The 19025-nt window shown below is 38.5% G+C and overlaps 1 protein-coding gene across 7 annotated transcripts in view; it reads left to right on the forward strand.

The window, feature by feature from the left end:
* LOC111864453 (chromodomain-helicase-DNA-binding protein 7) overlaps positions 1-19025 on the forward strand; it is a 144088-nt gene that overhangs the window by 75275 nt on the left and 49788 nt on the right. For 6 of the 7 annotated variants that reach the window (XM_023851703.2, XM_023851708.2, XM_023851702.2 and 3 more), the window contains exons 25-27: positions 269-358; positions 11685-11894; positions 13974-14310. In XM_023851703.2, the coding sequence (XP_023707471.1) occupies positions 269-358; positions 11685-11894; positions 13974-14310 (637 nt within the window). The remainder of the gene's footprint in view (positions 1-268; positions 359-11684; positions 11895-13973; positions 14311-19025) is intronic. The other variant, XM_023851709.2, reaches the window with a different exon arrangement.

Here is a 19025-nt window from a genome sequence, read left to right on the forward strand (position 1 = left end):
AATCGCCAGTCCGCAAAGTTTTAACTATGCATTATGTGAACCATGCAGTGAACATGCTACAGCTGAAGACAAGTTCAAAGTATCTTTTATATTGGGGGGGGGGATCTCTCTCTCTTTCTTACACACACACAGCCAATTCAGCAACCAATAGTGATCCATCATGCAGCAGTTGATTTCATATCCAAGGTAATGTGGTCGAGGTCAAGTCGTATACAAGGACGTATGTGCAATGTATTTACACTGATTTGTTCTTTTCTTTATGTTTCAGGATCCTCCTGAGAGTACGAATGTTGTATTACATCAAACATGAAATCCTTGGTGAGCTAGTACAACACATAGCAGATGGGGTCCATGTTAGGTAAGACAGATGCATTTAATTTTAACACATTCACAATCATAGTCTGTTTGCTTCCAGTGGCAAATTTATGTGCCACCTGTGGTTAGGAATATTTTTACTTTCTGTTATTTAATAAGTAAGTTTGGAACTTTCCATTTGTTATTTTACTGTTTTGCTTTGTAGCACAAGAAATTATGTTCAGTGACAGCATTACCAAGTCCCAGTGGGTTTGTAGGCCTAGTTTTTGAGATGTGTGTTTGCGTTTTGATCTAAGAATATTTCCAAGAAGGATGTCTCCAGATAGGGAACAAATATTTATTTCTGAACAGTTTTATGTTTACAGCCAAACCGCTACAGAGCTGTTCATTGGGTAGTCATGACTCTTTGTCTAAGCAGTCACCTAACTGATTAGTGGTGGTTATGCAGAAACTCATGTGTTACCAAATTCTGCTATAAGACTGAAGTAATGATAAGTGTGCAGTTCATTTCCATATTTTCCACGCTTGCACATTTGTTTTGACGAGTCTGCTGTAAGGTGTGTGTATCTAATCATGATAAGATGTGGTATTGAATTTTAATTGACGCAAGTAAGGAGGTTGGTCTAGAAGTGAACACAGAGAAAACTAAGTATATATTGCTGTCTCTTCGCCAAAATGCAGGACAAAATCATGACATAAAGATAGGAAACAGATGTTTTGAAAATGTGGCACAGTTCAGATATTTGGAGACAACGATAACAAATCAAAACCTGATTCAGGAGGAAATTAAGAGGAGATTGAATTAGGGTAATGCTTGCTACCATTCAGTCAGACCTTCTATCTACTCGTCTGCTGTCCAAAAACAAAAATTAGAATATACAAAACTATAGTTTTGCCTGTCGTTCTGTATGGGTGTGAAACTTGGTTTTTGACATTAAGGGAGGAACATAGACTGAGAGTGTTTGAGAACAAGGTGGTGGTGAGAATATTTGGACCAAAGATAGATGAAGTGACAGGAGGTTGGAGAAAACTGCATAGTGAGGAGCTTCATGACTTGTACTCTTGTCAAAGTATAATTAGAATGATCAAGTCAAGGAGGATGAGGTGGGCAGGGCATGTAGCATGAAGGGGGAGGACAAGGAATGCATATAGGATATAGGTGGGACGGCCAGAAGTAAAGAGACCACTGGGAAGACCAAGGCGTAGGTGAATCAACTATTAAAATGGATCTTAGAGAGATAGGATGGGATGGTATGGACTGGATTGATCTGGCTCAGGATAAGGACCAGTGGAGGGCTCTTGTGAACACGGTAATGAACCTTCACGTTCCATAAAATGCCAGGAAATTTTTGAGTAGCTGCAAAATTGGCGGCTCAAGAAGGGCTTAGCTCCATGAGTAAGTAAGTAAGAGAACATTCCCACAGGCTGGTGGCTCACTATATGAGTATGTGATAAGGCTTAAAATGAAATGAACAGCTCTGTAAATGTTATATATTATGGCATATTTCATCTGTGATCAAAGCGCATATTAAACACTGGTAAAATTGAAGATTTGTTTCACTTTTTAGCTCTAATGTCACATGTTTTAAGTTTACTTTAATTCTCTCTGACCGCTTATCAGTAAATCCAGAGAGCATAGGAACGTTTGTAATCTGTGCATATATTTTAAAGCACTATTTCGAATTGCAAAACATATGTCTGGTGCACCAAATTATGTAGGATGTTTAGATATCTGAATGCATGGACTTTTGGATTGTGTTAAAGGGCATCTGGATTGTGATCTATAGCCTTATTTAGTTTCTGTGCATTGTATTTATGAGAGGATATTACAACCACAGTATTATGATCAAGGCTCAGAAAATCTTGGTTTTCTGTTTTACTTAGTAATTTCATTATGATGATCATTTTTTAGTGATTGTGTATTCATATTTTGTTTAGAAATTAAGTAGCCTAAAATTTGAAGGTGGCTGCTGTAGATGGGTCAGATTTATTGGTGCCCGATTGTGTTCAAATGAGGAAAGGGTAAAACATGGTAATTCTGATTGGACTTAAGGTTAAGGAAGATCATAGATATTCAGCAGACTTAAGTGTGAAAAGAAAAAGAAAAAACAAAGAGGAAATCTGTTCTAGTCTGTATGTACATATGTTTTGTTTTTTAATATACGGCAATAGAAGCTGTTACTCTGCTATATTTGTAGATATTGATATAATTAATTTAATTGTCTTTCCTTTACCATAATGTTACCAACAGAGCAAAGAACACTTGTCAGTATAATAATTTTATAACTTCACAATCTTTGTTTGTACAGAATTTCTGCTGCTGTAGACTTCTGTACCTTACAAAAGCTGAAAATTATGAGACAACCTGAGTGTTTTCCCCCCATGATTATATTTGCAGTTTCCTGTATAAAAAGTGTTTAATCTTTATATTCTAGTACCATATTTGACAAGTACTTCCGCATTCATCAGTTTCGTGTGAATCTGACTTCAGAGAATTAGCATAATTTTCAGGAATATCATTCTTTCAGGACTGTGATTTTAATGACATTTTGCTCTCATCACAAGTGCCTGCTTGGATGCCATATTGGTGTTGTTGATGGCAGATAATTGATTAATCCTTTGGGCATGTTCATGGCTGCAGGGTGCTGTGATGACATTAGCATTTTTTATGCACATGAAAGTGAAAATGGTTTGGTTACTGGACAGGAGATACAGTAAACATGTACAGAATTTTAATGAACTATTTGAGACATTTATTTTAAAATATGTTAATTGAATTTGTGTAAGTAAAATGAGTAGACTGAATTGAGTAGTATATATAGGGATTAATAAGAAAGAGTGGTTCTGGGGGTTTGACCTTAATCTTTTTCGTCTAGCTGTAGCAGCCAGTTTTTAAATTGGTTACAGTTTTAGTACTGAAAAAATGCAACACTCAACCATCTGAGCTGCATGTATGTACCATTGCATTAATGGAATCCACTACCAGTAAAGGCTAATATTTCATGAATATTGCCCATTTTGTTCAACAGTGGAAGTCTGGGATTTGAATCCTGGCTAGGGCACTGTTTTTTCCTCTACATCATCATGTACAGACTAGCTCTGAGGAGATTTACTATCCATTCCTCTCTACACCATCATGGTGTAAAGTGGAACAACTTTTAAATGCAGATGTAAGTCTGCAAGTCTTCAGTTAATTCATTATCAGAATTATATGATTTTGAAATGTTCTTTCCCATATGAATTGATGACACAATATTTTTTAATAAATTTGTTGATAACAGTATGATACAGGTTTTAGGTTGAAGATGTTTTTTACTCTGTGTTATGTTTACTATGGTGTGCTGCTACTTTTGGAATTTAATTTCAGTTTATTATATTTTTGTCTGAATTTATACGTAATGAATGCATGCTGATGTTTTAATTATAAGCTATAAAATTAAATAACTTTTCTATTTGCTGCTTTTACTAAGCTGTTATGCCTGCCATTTTATGTGTGTATTCATTTTAATTTTATTTGCCACACAATATTGTTTGCTGACCCAAATACGTTTGCACTGTGTGAAAGAAAACCCCTCATACCATGTCAAAAAGCTGCATCGTGCTTATAATGTCATTGTATATTGCAGTATTTACAGTTTATAACATTTTGAATTAGCTGTAAATTGTTTATTAAGAGATGGTTGACATATACTAGTGTCAATTCAAAACAGAATTGCATTTATCAGCATAAGGTATACAGGTGAAAAGTACCAAGAGAAAGATAAAAATTAATTTATTGTCCACAGTGTACTATTACTCAGCTAAAATTGAAGGTAAAAAGGAGTACATTGTATGAATGAAAACTTACTGTATAATTTGTGCACATTTGATTTCATATATTATTAAGTGCACCCATTGTTATCCAGAACTAACATTAACATAGTTCGATGCACTTTTTGACATGCCTAAATGTACCTGTTTCTGCTTCCTCATTGTGTGGTGGATGTGACAAGTGAGTGGTCTTGGAATGGGCATAATTGTCACCTTCAGGATCCTGCACCAATTTAGTATTAGGTCCATACTGCCTTACATAAGTCCGTCACCCATCATGAAAAATGGGAAACCATTTTCACGTGTGGATTGCATCCTTGTTGTTAAGGGGGATCTTCCAAATTCCATTGTGCGTGTATTATGTTCAGTCGCCTTGTCAGCAGTTTCTGAAAGTGATCACTATTATGGGTTTTATGCTGCCCTTTCATCAAAACTAACACTGTTGTTGCATGTGGGCTTTCCTGGAGATTGGTGACAGTTCATGTTTTGTCCGTTTAGTGTTCATTGTTTCGTGGGTTGCTTTTGGGTTTGCAGTGGAGGGTACTTTCATAAATTACACAATTTTTATTTTTGCCACGGGCCAGTTACTGCTTTGTTTTTCTTTGTGGTTCATTGAAAGAAATGCATTATATTAATGTGTTTATAATGATACTTTCACTGTTTCACGTGTTTTAATCCTGTGTGGAGAATGTTTTTAAATTAACTCTCAGCCTGTCTTCCATTTATATCAGGAATTTGCCTACACCACGTAATGATACCAGGTTCCATATTTGTCTAAAGTTAATTATTTCTTATTCATATGTTGTCCCAAGAAAGTACTTATGGTCCATTGTACTACATCTACATAATGTTTCTATCAGTACACTTTGAACAAAAAATATGTGGGTTATTGTGTAACCCAATAGTATTTTCTCTATACTCAGTTTTGTGCCATTATATTTAATGCTCGTATGCAGATATATTGTAGCATATTTGCTCCATGCAACTGTTGAGCCACAGAAACAGCCGTTGCTAAGTAATGCATGTACGCAACAATAGAACAATGGGGTTATGTAGTCTTTTTCTAGGCAACAGCACATTAGACACATTTCCATGTATCAGACTGTGCTGTGCAATGTGGTCACGTCATGAACAATACAGACTGTTTTCTGTTGGGGTCAGTGCAGAGTGCAGTGCAGTTAAAGAGTCCAGGAGAGTTTTTACTTGAGTTCTGAGGTTACAAGGTGATTGAACAAGAAATGGCGAGAAGACTTCGTAGTGATTGGAATTGCTAGTTTATGTGTTGAGGTCCATTGTCAGAGGATGACTAGTAAAGGCGGAGAATCCTGTTGCATGTGCAAATGGAAAGTGTGTAAAATTAGTGATAGGGCTGTATTGATTGTAATTTAGAGAAATTGTAACCGAAGTGCTAATAAATCATCTGAACTAGAACCCCTTATTTTCGTCATGTGTACCTCCCTGCACATGACAATTTGGTGTCAGAAGTTGGTTTAGTTCATATTGGATTCATACGCAGTGGTTACAGCTATAAAATATGTGACAACTGGTGTCAGAAGTGGTCGGATTGATTGATTAGATTAAGACTGCCAGCCCACATGGAACAGATGTTGGAACCCATGAAATCCATGAAAGAAGAAAGGAGAACCCACGGAGCCAAGATGGATGCTAAAACAAAAGCCATTAAAGCAAGAATGAAAGCCATTTGAGACAAGTTAGATGTCAATCACGAAAAGGCAGAGGCTGGGCTGAAACCAAGGGAAACCAAAAACAAGACTGATTGGGAAGAAACAGGGGCCACAGATTTGGAGGCAAATCCAGAGAAGATGGAGCCCAATCCAGAAATGATGCAGTCCGAAGTGGAACGTCGGGTGGTCCTTACAGAAGAGGCCTCAGTGAAATCTTCAGGGACAATGAAGAAGCAGCACAGGGGCTGGCATCTAGTTGCAGGGTGATGCAGAGAGCCAAAGGAACTGACCTGAGAATATTGTGGATCCTGAAGGAACTTGGCTGCCACCTGCAGGAATGTGTCTTGTCATGCAGTAGTGGCATGGCACAAGAGAAAGGTCTTCAGGAAAGTTCGGACCCAAGGAAGTTGTGGACTGTGGAAGGAATTGGCTGCAGCTGGCAGGAGTATGACCCACAGTACAAAAGTGGCACGGTGCAGGGAACACGGTTGCAAGAGATATGACCAGAACAGTGTGGTACAAGAAACCCAGAAAGGATGGATGTTCGGGAAGAGACAGTGGAAGGGCCCAGAATGCAACAGTGGCATAAGGGACTGAGGCCTAAAACAGCAGCTATGAGGCAGCAAGCAAATAGGAACCATTGCACGAGACGACAGCTGTGTCTTTAACATCAAGCGTGCATCAGAGGAGTTTGACAGGAAGGCTCTTGAGACTTGAGTTCGTGAAGTGAGCAACCAGGATGTCCAGCTGGTTGCAGAAAATGAGGATCTGGACCTTGTGGAGGTTCAGTTCCCTCCAAAATGGAAGGAAAACCTACTAGCAGCATTAGCATAGGAAGAGCCAGATGTGGGAGCACCGGCCACTCTAGGTAATTTCCCCCTCTGGTTGGAAAAATGAAGAAAACTTTAGATAATGGAGATACATCTGGATCTACTGCACCTTAGCAGCAAGCCACTCAGGTTTAGCGGCCTTAAATAAGGAGCAGTGGGAGTGCTCATAGAATGAACAACACAAAGAAAAACGAGCAACTGGATGGAAGGTGAGATGTCACAAGTAGAGACATCGGAATGGAAGAACAGGTGGGTACACCAGTAGGCTCTTTGGGACAAATGGCCCTAAGTAAGGAGTGGTGTAGCATATTTACCTCATGCAAGAACTGTTGAGCCACAGAAACAGCTGTTGCTAAGTAATACATGGACGCAACAGGAGAACAATGGGGTTATGAAATCCACTTCTAAGCAACGGCTTGGTAATCACATTTCCGCTTATTGGATTGTGCTATGCAACACGGTGATGTCGTCAACAATACAGACTGTTTTCTGTGGGGTCAGTGCAGAGTGCAGTGTAGTTAAGAGTCAGGAGAGTTTTCTAGTTGAGTTCCGAGGTTCCAGGGTGATTGAATAAGAAATGGCAAAAGACTTCATAGTGATTTGATGTGATAGTTTCTGCGTTGAGATCCATTGCCAGGAGACTACTAGTCTGGACAGAGAATCCCAGTGTGTGCGCAGCAGTGAACTGGAAATTGTGTAAATCAGTGATAGCGCTGTATTGAGTGTAATTAAGAGAAATTGTACCTGAAGTGCCAGTAAATCCAGTCATGTGAACTAGAACCCAAATTTTGTCACACGTACCCTCCTACACATGACAGTAACATACAGTAAATGTATTCTTATGCTATATTAGAATTGGAATATAACTGTTTACTTCAACAGATTGATCTTCTGCAGTTTGGCAAACATGTTTTATGTGTGGTAAATGTTTTTTTGAAACATCCTTCGGATCCATAGGTTTTAGTGTGAATAGTAATGGGAGTTGCATTCATTTCGGATTGTTTCATCATCATAATAATATCCAAATTGTGCCTTGATTATGTCTATTAAATAGGCCTACTTTGCTTGTAAATGCTATGACAGTGTTAGCTCCCGTATGATGAATCTGTTACAGTTGTTTGCTGTTGCGTCATCCTTTGTTATAAGTTCTATAATAGTAATTACAAATATAATGTAGATGTGCGTATATGTGTCAGAAGACTGTGGTAAATTTTTGTATTCATGACACCCTATTTAGAATGAAAATAAAAGTAAAAATTTCCCTCTCATGTCAGGTATCCATAGTAGGTGGTACAGTTCGTTGATACAGTGTATTTTCTCAGAGGAGTTCAGATGGTGGTCTTCTGGGTTGTGGCAATCTGAAGTCTCATAGGTGGATACTGGTGCTTCAAAGGAACATTCTGCCTCCAAAATGCTGATATCTGGTTATGAGAGTTCACAGTGTCACAACCCATAAGACCACAATTTTATCATGGAAGGCTGTGAAAACCTTAAATCTTATATTTAAAGTGAGACTTGGAGATATTGGCCACTTTTGGAGGCATAGTATTATGCATTCTTTGAACAAAGTGAGGGCATATAAGGGAGTAGTGTCCATCCATCCACCCATCCAAATATTTCATTTTCAGAAATATGGAACAGGTATCAGTGAAATATGTTCTAGGGAGTTTACATTAAAAGTCTTCAGGCAGAATTAATTTTGTTTTGGTCTAAACTTCTGCTTTAGTTGATGTTCATATCATCAGTTTTCTCATAAGTGGCTGATTAAGCAAACAGTTTGCATGTAGAGATCTTTATGATCTGATGCTGTTGTTTTGATTTTTTTTTTTATCTGATCAGCGTGTAACAAATATAAAATCCTCCAACTGTAGGTTTCTTCCCCCCCCCAAGGTGTCTAGTTGCCTGATAGTCACTCTTTTTTATATAACATATAAAGTGGTCTTCTTTTACCACCACCAATAACATTTTAATGCATAAAGTGGTGCCACCTTGGTAAATAATATTTTCTTCATATGCATATCAACTTTGGTTTATGTATTACAAATTGGATGAGTTGAGGTGGTTAGACCAGTGCAGGGTCCTGAAACCCGTCATGGCATGCCCTATATCCAACTCTGCAGTTGTCCTACTTAATGCATGAATGTTTCCATACACACAGTGAATTGATTTCAACAGCAATGGTCAGGAGATAAAAATAATAGATTCCAAATATTTTCTCCAAAAAGGAAATGTAGTATCACACAAATGCAAGGTAAGATAAAAATCAGAGCACCTGATAGAGTCTTCTTCCTCTGACATTTTCGTTTTTATGTTGTGTAGCAGCTAAGCCCCTCGATTTGCCTCTTGGCTTACCCACTACTACTCGGTATACTTCCATATTGTTCATTCCTTCTGTGTGAAATCTTTCTAGTCTCTGGTTTCCATCTTGTTATAGTTCTCTTCTTGTGTATTTCCTTTTAACTTCATGTGCAAAACCTTCTTTGGTATTCTCTTCATTTATTCTTAAAGTTCACCCATACCATCTTATTGTTAATAAACTTTCAATATATTTATGTTTAATTCTCTGTAATATTTTGTTTTGTATTCTGATTTTTCCTTCCACGATTCTTTTAAAAATAACATGTCAGCATCTCAGCTACTATGAATCTACAAACATTGCCTTGTGAGTTATCTGTTTTTCTGCTCCATATGTTAATATAGGCATGTAGTAACTTTTGAATAAACTTATTTTTTACCATCTCCGAAATAAGTTCCTAGTAAATTGGTGAAAATTTCCTGCACTTTTTATTCTTTCTGAAATTCCTTTTTTGTACTTTTTCATGCTGTCTTATCTACTATTTGAAAATTTCCAGTTTCTGTATTTAAGAATATATATTTTTCATCTTTTTACTGCCTCCTATCCTCCAGTTAATTTTCACAACCATATAGAGTGAAACCTTGCTTTTACATTTTTTTAAGGTACCACCTAACAAATATAAAGTTGAGGAAAACATAAAATCAGGAAATAACAAATGTTACAATGTAAAGAAATTATGGTCTTATTTATAATATAACTTCGGAAAATCATTTAAAAAAATATTGGAACACTCAGTGTAAATGTTAATGGAAATATAGTATGAAAATGTGTAGTTTCTGGCTGCTTTCAGCCCTGTCAGTGCATCCAAGAGTGTTGCTTTATGTTCTGCATCTTCCTCTTCTGGTTCTTCTTTTGGCCTAATCAAGTGTTGATCAAACACCTGGTTGACCCTCCAGACTCCACAGACCTCAGGAGCACTGTCACATGTTGGGTAGTCATCAGACTGCACTGCAAGAGGTTTTAAACTGCCCCAATCATCCTCTTCATCTACAGCGAGTTTCATCATTGCTGCTGACATGATCAATCAAGAACCCTCACTTCACAAAGCAGTTCTTTAATGTAATAGGTGTTATCAGTCTCTGAAGTTCTGCTATTAAGTGCATTGGACACATCCAGCTTTGTCTGTGCAGCAGCATGGAGCAGTCCCCCATATACCCCATGCTACGCTACTTGTGAATAATATGTCAATTCTTCTTCATTAAAATCTGAACTTGTTGTCATTCTGCTATTTGTGTGTTGTACATCCACTGTTATGTTGTCTAGGTGCTTCAAGGCTATACTGGTACTCCATTTCATTTTTCTTCCTCACGACTCCACCAAATTTTGTTTCGCATCCAATATGTCAGTCCTTCTCTTTTCCATGCTTTCGTTTATTTCAAATATCCACCTTTGTTCATATAATGAAAATATATTTACAGTTCCATTTTTCAGACCTTCCATTTTGCTAGGCGACGTACACACCATCATCCATATTCCCCCATAGCTTGGTTGACTATTGAAAACAGTTAAAAAACCCACCAGTAGGTTGCTAGGTCTGTTATAGCTTTTCTGTATTGCTGTTAGCCATTCTTTTTCAAGGTAGACCTCAGCTACCTTGAAGCTGCCAAGGACTATGTTCCTCCTGTATTTGGCCCCTCCCCCTATTTGCTTCTTGTTCCCCTCGTATGGTGTTGACATGGGGGTTGATTTCAGGTGGGCATTTGGTAGACTAAAACATGTAAGTAATGTTGGTGGCGTTTATTTATTCCCAACAATATTCTGTACAAATTTTCGAAGACCATTTACTAGTCATACTTACATAACTATATTTTATTTTCTTGAATAAATTGTGTAGTTTTGCAGAGTTTATTACAAGAGTCATTCCAGTGTGTACACAAAGGTTTTAGAGCTCATAGGAAACAGCTTCATAATTGTTTGATACTACTTATGGTCAGCATATATTGGCAGTTAGAGTTTTGTTTGAGAAAATAGAATAATGATGAGGTTCATGATCTGTAGTCTTCACCGTAATTGTGAGGTGAATCAAAGTGAGCTGAGTGGGGTAGGAATTATAGCATACATGGCAAGAAATGTAAACCAATTTTAAATGAAAAACCAGAAGGGGGGAGACCAGTTGAGAGTCCTAGGTTCAAGTGTAAGTTTAACAACCTCTCAACAAGAACGGTGCTCTTTGGAGGTAGTTCCTGATTCTCCAGGCCTTTCAGAGATATTAAATGCTTCTGGTACATAGTGTTATTCAGTTTTGTTATCCATGAATTCCAGGTGCTCTGATTTTTTTCAACTTTTTGAATAATTTTTAAAATTGTGAAAGGAGTCTTCTTCAGAACTGCTAATTTTTAATTTATTTCTTATGAATTTTGTGGTTCTGATGAATGCTGTTTATGCAAGTTTTAACATTGCATCAGTTACAGGTCAGGCCTGTACAGAATTGGGTAGTACATGTCCATACATCTCATTTGGAAAGAACTTGACAGGAGTCACTCTACTAACCTTCATGACCAAACCCTTACTTCAGGCATGATGGGCTAGCAGATACAGAATCCTACCATATAAAACCTTGTTGACAGCATGATCAACTAGCAAACACATTGTTACCTCATGAACAGCATCCCATTCAGGGCATGATGGGCTAGCAGACACATTCTCACGGGCACCCGTTTGTGTTTCCCCGGGTCTTGATGTTCACAGTGCCTTGCCGATATACCCACCCTATTGTGATCAGCCCCCTGCCCCCTGGTGGGACACTGATGCAGATAGATCACTTCTGGTGGGTACCTACAAACACGGTTATGAATGCTACCCTGCTATGAGAAACGACCCGGCACTTGGTTTCCTCGCACGCTGTGGCCCTGATGTTGGTTCTGCTATGCTGATGCTTGCCAATAACACAGTGACAGTGTAAGTATGGCATGCATGTTATTTAGGTTATGTTGCTACGCTGCTGCAGGCCGGCTTTATGTGTGTTGCTGTTTGCAGTTTGTGTGCCTGCATCACAGATTGCTTTTCCAACAGCAACCTGTTTCCTTCAAGCACATTAATTTTGTAAACTGCTAGAGTCCTAAAGGGCTTCTGTTGGAGTGAAATTCACAGCTGAAACCTGTGGAGAGCTGGCTTGAATCTGGTTCAAAATATTTCACGTGCTGTTGATAAAATGAAGGGAATTGTTTCCATCTCGTGCCTTCAGGCCAAACTATATTCTTCAGTAAACACTGAACAGTTAGCTTCATTTCATTTACTTGTATTTTAGAGGCATCTTGTTTGAAACCTTCCTGATGATTTAGTTTTCGACAGCTGCTCTAAGCAAATGCAAAGCTAGCTTTTAGCATTAAACCTTAAGCTTCTTTACTGCCCCTCACCCAAAATTACCATTATTCTTAACATTCCTTCACACATCATCTGTGCTGACAAGAGGCTTTTATGGTTTTCCCCCAGTCCCTGGAAAATCCTGAGTTAGCACAACTTTCGTATAATTTCCAGTCTAATTCAGTAATCATGTTTTCCATTCATTCTCTATGGTCACAGTAGTTGATTGGGTAGGTTGTCATTAAAGTCCTGATGAAACAGAATGCAGGAAAAAGAACCAGTCTGTAAGACTGACACACGAGACATTGATTGAAGTCCATTATGCACTTCTGGCACTATTGATGGACTCTTTGATAATGTATCATAGTTTATTTAATGAAAATAAAGTAGTTCAGTTAGTGAAGTAAGAAATTATAGGTTGGAGACAGGGAATTGGTTTGCAATAGAAGCAGGGAATAATTTTTTCTACTGCCATATAAGAGGATAAGCTATGGGTTGGATGATTGAGGAATCAGGGTTTGATTACAGACAGGGGCAAGACATTTTTCTCTTCTCCATAACATCTGGACCAACTCTGAGGCCCACCTAGCCTCCTCTGCAATGGGTGTTGGTCACTCAGAGTAAAGGAGTTTTAGGGGCCAGTGTGTGATGCTGATTGCCCACTTCCATCTAGTGAGTCCCAAGGCTGATTCACATAGCTTTTTCTCCACGCTGTAAATTGTAATCATAATGTGCGTAGGCACAGGAGTACATGGTGGGTTCATGTATATGTACATGTGCACATACACACCCACCCCACGCCACCCTCTCTCTCTCCATGTTGCTGTAAGTAGGTTTCATTATGTGAAGAAAAGGGGAGACAATCGCGTAACATGATTTGGGAAGGTGTGGTGCTGGTGTCACAACTTGGAGGTGCTGAGGGAAAACAGAAAAGTTTAGTTGGGGTTGCTAATACCTTTTTGTGTGGAAATTGTGTCATGGCTTGTTCATGAAGTATTTACACAGCATTTACTTGCAGCTTGAAAATTTCAGCAGTGCTTTTATAAACTAGTGGAGAGCACAATCTTCCATAAATATACATATACATTACTGTATGCACCATTATCCTCAGAATTCAGAAACACTGCCATTTTGCCCATGGAATGTGTTATGGGTTTTGCTTCATTCTCTGAATAAACAGTAATTATTTCCCAAAACAGCATTAATTGGTTGGTCTTTGTAATGGAAATGCAGTATATTTTCTATGAGTGGGCACTAAATATTTAAATGTCTGGATGAATTAGAGGCTTCAAAAGGTTAATGTGAACAATCTCTCCATACAGAAGCCCCACAGATGCAGACGTAGTGTGATACAGGCTTCATGTATACAAACTTGGCATACATGTGGGTGAATGAGTGCTGCCACCTGCCTCATCCCTCTTTTGTTTGAGGTAACTGTAGTACAGCACGGGTCTGGAATTTGTTAGTCTGTGTTTCCCACGTCTGCTTTTGTCCTCCCCTCATTTTCTATGTTTTTCATGAGGTGCCGTTCACTTGATGGACATCTAACCATGTAAGTTTACTTGAAATTTGAAAACTTGATTTTCTGAGCAAAGAAGTATGTAATTGTTTTAAGTTGCTGAAAATAAGGTACATAATTTTCATATGCCCTTTTCTTCACCCAATTTACAACAGCAATGAGGAAGACGTTGGTAAAATTTCTGAAGATGAGGAAACCCTTGAAGCTGAAAATTCTTTTGGGGTGAAGGAGCCAATAAGGGAGGCAGTTTCTTCAGACATTCTTGCAGAAGCCACCTCAGTCCCAACCCCAGAGAAGCCAGAATCTGCTTCATCATCAGCTGAACATCAAATGTTTGCTGCCAAAGATGAAGAGAAGCTGTCTGTAGAAGATGACTTGAAGAAAGCTCATTGGCCATCAATGGTGGACATGAATACAAGACTGAGGAGAGTCATTACATCATACCAACGAAACTTCAAGAAAGAAGAAATGAGACTGGCACAAAAGGCTAAGGTATGGCTAGTTCAAAATGTATAATTCCATGTGCATGCCATGTAACTTCCCTTCAGAATATTTTATCTATCTCTGTCGAAGCTGCTGTCAGTGATTTTAATAGTTCAAATTACAAGTCTTTTAATTTGATGGAAGATATATATGGTTCCTTTCAATCACATATCTTACACACAGTGTGACCTGCCACAAACTATATTCAAGTACTCATTGACATTGTTTGACAGTATAAGTATGTACCATTGGTTTCCAAACTTCATTATTTTAGAGGCACCTTAAATTAAGAAAGACATTTCTTTAACCACATAAAGTTCTTTCTAAAATGTAATGTAGGTTGTGGAAGGAATAGAAAAAAAGATAAGATTCAAAGATTCATGTATGCTTTTGGCAACAAACACCAAAAACCTGTATAATTTCAAGGTTCACCATAGTAAATCTTTTGTGAAATAGAAATCTTTGATCTTTGTACCTAGTTTATGTTTGCCTTAATAGCAATTTAGCCTGATGGTAAGACAGAATAACAGGACCTTTCTGTTAGTTATTCATAACCTTAGTTCTAAATGAGTGTGGGTGATAAGCCACCTCTAAGTTCAAAGTACTTGTGAAGTAGAATGGGTGTACTCTGTAGTACAATATGCGCCAAAATATTCAGTACTGAAACTCATGTATCTTGAACGTGCATGTATGTTTGTCAACGGGGCATAACTCCAGTTTCATGTGTTCCCAGTAGTGAAAAGGAAGTTGGGTTGTGCAGTTGTTGGAAATGGGTCTCTCGACAGAGTAAAAAGTATTCATAGTTGAGTATTATTTCCGCTCATACAGAAGTGGTCGCCAGACAACTCGCTTCCTTGGTTTTGAGCGGAAAGATGTTATTATCCAGAAACCGCTACATAGTACATGTGTGACGATATCTTGTGACATCTCAGCATGTGGTATATTAGGCCCCTGGGACATGGTGATCGAACCATTTCTTCAGGATTTGAGAAGGTTCTGTCGTGCACAGGGTCTTCACATGAATAAACAGTGGTATCAACAGGATGTATTTTCATTTGAGTACTGTATTTTTGGCGCATACTGTACTTGACACAGTAGCAAAGAGAAATAGCTCCAGTCCTCACCATTCAGTTCATAACCTGTCACTTTATTCAGGTGTTGCAGCGAGTCTGGGAAGTACTGAACAGGAGGAGGCAAGTGTGTTATGAATCTCAACTCCATATTGCCAGTCTGGAGACAGGGACTAGCTCTATTGATTGGGCCAAACTGAGTAGGTTTTACCCAAAGACGGAGACAGAATATAGTCTCTAAAACATTGTGTTTTGAAAAGTAAACAGGATGGTGTTTAGATAAAGACAAGATGATGGATAGTGTCCAGAAATATAATATTTGTACTAATGCACCATTGTCATAAACTTTTAGATCTTACAGTCTCATTAATCCATACAATGCACTCAAGCAGGCGTGCGCCCACACACACACACACACACATACACAAAGTCCTTTGTTTGTTATTATATTGTAACTAGTTGTTGCTATGTAGTGGCTGCTAACAATGGAGATTCCTTATGACCAACCATGAACTGACACTGCTCACTTACAGTACATGACTTGCTGACTGACTGACTGACTGACTGACTGACTGACTGACTGACTGACTGACTGTTGCTACTCCTGGTCCTCCTTTATATCCTTGCCGCAGACTGCGTAGAAAACACTACACCCTCCTCTGTCTTTGTGTCAGTATCTGTTGGTGTGGAAACGTGTTTGCCTTGCCACTGCCTAGGAGTGACCACCTCTACTTTTATCCGCTATTCAGGTTTTTGGCTAGCATGTCACGGTATTGTAAAGCCTCAATCCCCCCCCCCCCTTTTTTTACATTCAACATTTTGTTAGTTGACCATTTTTATTTTTATATTCATCAGGAAGAAAAACTTTTGCAGATTTTGTTGTATTGAGTACTATGCATAATCATGTTCTGGTAGGTTGGTTTCCAGTGGCTGCATTTGGGATCATTTAGCCTATTTTGCTTCTCGCTTCCCAATAGAGAGCACTCAAGTTCTTGCTTTGTTGCATCTTGAAGAAGTTTGCACTTTTCTTTTGGGAAGCTTTGCCAGGTTTGTTGCTCATTTTGCACTATCCAGGGGACACGTATGACTTAAAGAATGTCACGGACGCGAGCAACTGAAGTGTGAATTTTGCTCATTTATCTAATATATTTTGTTTTACCAAATTGTAATTAAAATCCAGCCAGAAGTAAGCTTAATAAAGTGGGAAGAACACTTTGAGAATTCAGTATACTACATTATGGAGTATGCCCTTTCCAGTATCGTTTATAAAGTTGTCCCTTTGGTTAATTAAACACCACGCCATTAAGACATAAGGGGGAGTGGAGGTATAGGTTCACCATTCTTGACCTCAGCACTAGATGTACGTGAGTTGTCAGCTTCATGTCCCTGCTGCTTTACCCACAGGGAAAGATCCCCCAGTACCTATTTCATAGGAGGCTGGGTGGGCTGGATGCTATGGATTAGTGTGGAATAAGGAAAAATCATCTTCCTCGTGCCAGGGATTGAGCTCTCTCCATTCGGTCCATAATTTTCCATACACTGACTAAGCTATCCCGCTCCATTTTTGTATTAAAAGTTGCTGCCGCTGTGCTTAGCTAATTAAGCACTGTTCCATGAAGATGTATGGGTGATTGGATCCACATATTCTTGTCCTTTGCATTAGTTGGAGGTGAAATGTCCCATATGGAGGTCTTAGAAGAAGAGCCTAAGGAAAAAATCTAAATAGAAATAAAAAGTCTAGAAATACAGAAGTTTACATTTATGTTTGAACTTGCATTTTTGTTATAACATTTCTGAAACCTGGTTTGTAAATAACGTTTTTGTGCTGAAGTAAGAATGGGTTTTGAATGATGGCCAGAAGAATGCAAAAACCCATAGCAGCTTGAGTGTCTCTGTTTTTGGTTTCCATACCGTAAAATTTTATCGCTTTGGAAATTGTTACACTGATGTAACTCTTCAGCAAATCCATCTTTTCAACAAATGTTTTGACAAGTACTTTGTGGTAGAACAGTCATAATGCCTACAATTTCACATACAAGTTTCACTGTACTGTGAGGACTAGTCTGGTCATGAAATTTTTTTTTTAACCACTGTAATTTTCATGTTTTCAAACAAGGTTATGAGCATTATCATTATTTTGTTGACTGTGATCATTTACAATTTTATCTCCGAGAGTCTTGTCATAGATGTTATTGTCCCTGAGTGAGAATCTGTTGAACTCACAATCAGTGCCAGTTATACATGTCACACAGAGCAGCTGATATTCTTGTTGATGCCATAGCTTAAACTTGGTAAAAGGTGGGGGGGGGGTTGCATTTACATAGGAAAGGCATTTGTGTATAAATTTTATTCTTTCCTATCCTACAAGGGTTAGGTTTTCTTTCATATATAATCCTTGTCAAGGTAGTGTCAAGTTCTCAGGGTACATGGGAATACCTTCTAATAACCTTCATCTAAAGCTTCACAGTGTAAACTAAGCATCCCATAAGGAAACACAGCATGGAATCCATCCTTAGGTGCAAATTTTCAAAACACTTTGTGTTTGCATGCATGTGAGTACGCACACAGAAATTTAAAAGTAATGACTAGCCATTCACACATAAAAATTCTCTAGGTTTCTCTTTGAACTAACTAACTCAATGAAGCACGGTTCTTCTTTGAAAGCTAATAGTAGCTCATGTGATCAAGAAGTTTCCTGCCCTTTCTGGAACCCAGAAGTTTAGTAGGTACTATCAGAAAGTTCCCAGAATGTTATTTTTATATCTGCCTCGGTGAAAGAAGATGAGGATAGGCTAAGGTCACACTTCTGCAAGCCTGATGCATTGGTCTGGGATGTGACACCACGCTGTGAACACACATTGTTTTTACACGAGTGCATTTTTGACTTTGTGTTTTGTCTGCAATGGATGGCAAAATCGAGCAACGTGGCTAGAAGTTTTGTGTTAAGCTCAGTAAATCTACTACTGAAGCCCTTGAAATATTTCTTGAGACTTTTGGAGAACATTCTTTAAGCCGGACAGCGGTGTTCAAATGGCATTCACGTTTCAAGATCAGTCAAGTGTTAGTTGAAGACGACGAACCTTCAGGGTGACCAAGCAGTTGAAGATGATGAACGTTCAGGGAGACCAGGCACTAGAAAAACAACAGAAAATTCTTGAAAAAAATGAGAACTCATTCATGAAGACCGTCACCGAATAATCCATTGGCTCGCAGACACCATTGGAATCTGTTATGGAGTTTGCCAGGAGATCTTAACAGAAAATTTGCACATGTGCCGCATTGTTGCGAAGTTTGTTCCTTCATCAGGACAACACACCCACCCATGTGTCCCTGAAAATCACAGAGTTTATGAGTAACAACAACAACAGTTATCATTCCTTGTCCTCCCTACTCACTGGACATAGCCCCCTGTGATTTCACTTTGTTTCCCAAATTGAAAATGAAACTGAAGGGACGTTTTGAAACAGTGTTTGACATTCAAAGGAAATCACAAACAGTACTCAAGAAAATTAAGGAAAATGACTTCCACCATGCTTTTGAAGCATGGAAAAAATGATACTGTATACTTTCCCAAGGAGACTATTTTGAAGGAGATGGCAGCCAAAATTGAGTAAATTATGCCGGCTGTTCTTTTTTGACCTAGTCTGGGAACTT

The sequence above is a fragment of the Cryptotermes secundus genome, unplaced genomic scaffold (assembly GCF_002891405.2).
Source record: "Cryptotermes secundus unplaced genomic scaffold, Csec_1.0 scaffold621, whole genome shotgun sequence".
Classification (NCBI taxonomy): domain Eukaryota; kingdom Metazoa; phylum Arthropoda; class Insecta; order Blattodea; family Kalotermitidae; genus Cryptotermes; species Cryptotermes secundus.